The sequence below is a fragment of the Hipposideros armiger genome, unplaced genomic scaffold (assembly GCF_001890085.2).
Source record: "Hipposideros armiger isolate ML-2016 unplaced genomic scaffold, ASM189008v1 scaffold_265, whole genome shotgun sequence".
NCBI lineage: Eukaryota > Metazoa > Chordata > Mammalia > Chiroptera > Hipposideridae > Hipposideros > Hipposideros armiger.
In genome coordinates, this window is record NW_017731615.1 from 1,238,405 (window position 1) to 1,243,212 (window position 4,808).

Sequence of the window (4,808 nt, forward strand, 5' to 3'; positions counted from 1 at the left end):
ATAATTAAGAAGTTATTAAATACATATATATGATAAAGGATTAGCTATTATATTACCTTTTCTGATAAAGTGGTATTAGCAGGAAGGGTTTGGTACTCTTATTGCTATTGTGTATTGATTACATTGTATTACTTTCTTGTAAAATACAACAGGATAGATTTCTTAAATACTTTTCCATGAATGAAGAGATTGTCAGTTGAAGGAACTGGTCAGAAAACTCTCAGCATTTGTATGTCTGTGCAATGCAGGGAGTCTCCGATGAATTTATATGCTTAAGTGATACGGATGAAAATTGTACATAGGAGCCTTTTCCCCCCTTTTGCCTTAACTGCCAAAGAAACCCCGGAGCCACTGTAATCAGCTCATCTCAGGTGCCTGTTAACATCTAACCTGTGCTCCCGGCGGCCGCGCTTGTGTTTTCATCCCTAATTGGGTTTAGTTCTGTAAGCCGTATCCTATCCTTTTAGAAGTCAGTAGCATACAAACTATATAAATTGAGTAGAGCTGAAAAATATGTTTTCTCTACTAAGGTTTTAGAGCTAATTTACAGTGGGCTACAGTGGGAATGCATGATTGAATTAATGACAATCCTGTAACAAAACCACTAATGACATTTGTTTTTTATTTTAAACATTTCCTTGAGAATATAATCATGGGGATTGTAGAGTGAGTTAAGATTTAGACCTTGTCTTTCGTTTCTTCCACTTTTATGACTCGGAGATTAAAAAAAAAGTTGTTGTTTTGTTCTGATGGAGAACGAAAAGTTTTCTCTGCTGCAGGCTTCTAAAAGTGGAAGTTAATGTTCGAATATGTATGTACACATTGTGAATATGTATATAGTTCAGAAGCATAGAAAGCAAACTATATTAAATTTCAGCATACTTGTTATCCTGCATTCCAGCTGACTGTAGGGAACCTCTAGTTATGTCTATCTGTTTTTGATGCCTCTACAGAATAACTGCCCAGCATCCTCTGCCCAACCAATCAGAATGTAGGAAAATCTACAGATATGACGGAATCTACTGTGAATCTACCTACCAGAAGTATGTTGAAATCTTTGTGAGTCTTCCTTCTGGCTCGTGCATCAGTGCTTGTGGTTGCCAGCTATTCAAAAATATCCTTGTATTGAAACCTTATATTTCTCTAGTGGGGAAGAAAAAAAAAACCAAAACCAAACCAAATAAAAACAACCAAAAATTTGTCTCTGAAATCAAGACAGGAAAAAAATGTGAATTCTTTTGAAATTGTGCTCTAAGAGGTTTTTCTTAAAAAAATGATTGTATTAAAGCTCTTAGTTAAGCCTCTTTATATTGCAATAAACAAGTACTTATATGCAAGAAAATCTCGGCAAAATACATTGCACAGGTGCTGTGCATCTTAGGGATTTGAAAGGTGTGTTATGTATAAATTAGCTGTCACTTTTTTTCAATCCTGTAATGGAATGATGAGTTGTAATTTGCATAATCCTTTAAGAAGTCAAATTATACTGTCATGTAGCAGACTTAACATGCTAGCTAAGATTTCAGAGCTTTGCAGCTAATTACTATGTACCTTATAGGACAGTTAAATTGAAGTTGAGTCCTCTGCCTTTGCTGCCATTTGCTTTGTCCATTACTTAACGGAATCTGCACTGTTGGTAACAAGGTGTTGTACTATCACTGAAGTCACCACTTTGAGGAGGAAAGGCATTTTGCTATCATAGCTTGCCTTGCATTGCTTTTGCTAAGAAGAAAGTTTTAATTTTTTGTTTTTTAAAACACTAGTCTAAATTGGAGTCTTCTCAAGATGGATAAAGTTTATGCTTTTTAGAACAGCTCTGGAATACTAATTGAAGTCACATTAACTTTTAATTAATGAAATTCCCTTATAAAAATGTAAAGTAAGGTAAACATAATTCCATTGATGGCATTAACCTTTCTAGATATACTTTACAGATATATTTTGGTGTGTTTTGGGTGTAGAACCCAAATTCTTCGGCAGTAGAGTTTCATTGTTGAAAGAAAAAATATCATTTTTCCTTAAAAATCCTTTCTCACTATGAGCTGGTGAGTTCTACTTTCCTTTACTCCTCTGATTGCTTATAGAGCAATTTCTTTCATGGTTTCCATTTTATAAACAATCAGAAAATCCTGGAGCCGGTGAAGGCTGCTCTCTGAAATGGACACAAAATGGATAAGGAATGGGGCTGGGACTCCTCCCTGAATATTTGCTACTTATTTGTCTCTGACTTTATTTGTTGATATTCTGTTGCCTAGATAGTGTCATTCTCTCTATCAGAATTGGTGTGATTGTAATGCAACCTTGTGTCTGATGATTATTTTTAAAAATTTGTATCTGTGAGTCATTTATTCTGGCTCTTGGTGGTCAGGATTCTGTCTTTTGTAGTGATTTTGTGACTTGGTTGCGATTCATGGATATTTGAAGAAGCCTTTTGTTGTGTAAGAAGGGGGTCCTTTAAGGACCATGGTAAAGCAGCCGTGGATTATTGACCATTCAAGTAATTGGAGACCGACGGCCAACTGCTGCTCATTTGTAATGAAGCCAGTTTCATCTGTCTGAAATTACTCTCTGCTTAAAGGCTGAGGTGTAGCTATTTAAGGTCAGGGGCCCGGATGAAGTCAACAGGAATTCAGCCCCCAGCAAAGCCCTTCCTTCTAACCGTGGGTATCATCTCAAGGGCTGGCTTTTTAAAGAATTGGTGTTATTTGTAGTCAAGGTAGACACAGTAGGCAGCACAGCTGTGACTGCCAGGCAAAGTCACCAGGGGGATATTCATAACAAGGAAATATTGGCAAATAAATGATGAAGAAGGGGAGGAAATCCCCAAGATGTTAAATTGGAGCACTGTCACTGAGATGATTAATGGTGGTGTGTATTTTAGTGAAGATGCTTATTTGGATTGTCTTGAAACTGGAGTGTACATTTAATGCTACCTATAAAAAAGCGTGTGGTGCATGAGCACGCTGAAGCGAAAAGGCTGTGGATTCAGGTTTTATTTTCCTGAGTATTTTTTTTTCAAGGACGTCTTTGGCTCCGGTTAGGAGAAAGCTGGTTTTAATGTATACTGTATGTAGAAGTATGTATATTGTATATGTTTACTATGAATCAGCATTTATAGGGCTCCCTTCCCTGGAGGATTGAAAATGTTTTCTAAAAAAAGATGGGTATCTTTTCAACACTTTTGAGGGGTAAATATTATTAATGATAATGAAATGGTGGTCACTCAGATTTGCCTAGTCGTCCTAGGCAAACAGGTAAGGTTGGGCATAGGGCTGCACTGTAACAGGTCCAACTTTCATCAGTGATGGGATCAGTACAATTTTTAAAGAACTTCTCCGTCCATTTCTGATGAAGGGTAGGCTGTCTTGGAAGATCCTTTAACTTTCAGTGTCAAGCTATAAATATTCCGATTCTGTGTAATGGATAAGCTTTTGCCTTAAGGGATCTTTTGTCAATGATGGGAGGTGCATCTTTGGAGAAGTTACTTAACCGTCTTGGGCCTCAATAATTACTAGACATAGGAGGAGATAAAAACGATATACAGAGGGTACCAAAAAAAAAGTAGACACATTTTAGGAAGAAAAAAACTGTATTAAAATTGTAATACCAAAAAAAAAAAGAATGATGCTAGCATTCATTTGATTAATGTGATCTTTTGAGCGAACGTCATACATACACATTTAATTCAACTTTAAAAAGTAATACAGAGATAACATCTCTTAAAATGTGTTCATTTTTTGGGTACCTCGGTTATAATCCTATCTTTAATGAGTTTAGTATCTATTAGAGCATTGGTTTTCAGTTTGGGGGCCCTAGTCAAATAGTGGTATATGAATCCAATTTAGTGGACCAAGATCAGAATTTTTTAAGCAAAATGGAAGAGAATTGAAAATTTTAGTGCATTGCACTTAGTATGTTTTATCTTGTGAAACGTCTTTTTTTGTTCTATGTGTTTGTGTTTATAAAACTGCATATATGTGTGTTCATGGGGTGGGCCATGAGGTAAAATGTGTTTACTGTGTTTTACATCCAAGAAAGATTGAGAGCCACTGTGAGAGAGTCCAGTAGGTAAACATAATAATGTATAGCTGTTATATCAGCATGTGTTCAGGATATAGTGGGTTATAAAATGGTTGGTTCTGTAGGAAGGGTCCAGGAAGGTAAAGGCTACTCTGGTCTCTTCTATCCAGGATGTGCTACAGCCATCCTGGATGGAACATTGCCCATCCCATGATCCCTGACCTCTTCTTACTAACTGGAAATTGGGGGAAGTATTTGCACCACGGAAATTGAAAAATGCTGCAAATCAGGTACCCTCCCACCCCCAACTGGTTGTGATATATTCACCAGCTCATTCCTTCTAGCTATAATTCTATGGCTTTGTAATTATGGTGAATTATTTTACATTTTAAAACGTTATTTTAGGGCTGGCTGAGTGGTGTGTTAAGAGCTGGCCAGCTCTGAGCAGCACTGCCTGGGTTAGGATCCTACATGAGGGCCAGTGACACTGCCCTCTACAGCTAAGATGGGGAACAACAGCTCGACCTGGAGCTGGGCTGCCGTGTGTCACCAGTGACGACATAGGCTGCAGCCCCTGCTGCAGTGGGCTGCCAAGCTACTGTGAGTGGCTGGCAGCAGTGTGAGCCGCTGGCAGCAGGTGTGAGCTGCCAAGAGCTGCTGTGAGCTGCTGTCCAGAGGCCGGCAACCAATCTGCCTCACCCGGGAAGAGCGCAATGATAATACCAACATGGGCCAGTGAAGCAACGTCCTCCACAACTAGACTGAAGAACAAAAGGACAGCAACTTGT

General features: G+C 38.2%; 1 protein-coding gene across 8 annotated transcripts in view; it reads left to right on the forward strand.

The window, feature by feature from the left end:
- The window catches only part of NPAS3 (neuronal PAS domain protein 3), an 897,388-nt gene that overhangs the window by 115,667 nt on the left and 776,913 nt on the right, over window positions 1–4,808 (forward strand). For 6 of the 8 annotated variants that reach the window (XM_019656776.1, XM_019656779.1, XM_019656780.1 and 3 more), the window contains exon 2: window positions 954–1,043. The exons of the other annotated variants lie outside the window; for them this stretch is intronic. In XM_019656776.1, coding sequence (XP_019512321.1) covers window positions 954–1,043 — 90 coding nt within the window. The remainder of the gene's footprint in view (window positions 1–953; window positions 1,044–4,808) is intronic. 8 annotated transcript variants of the gene reach the window in all.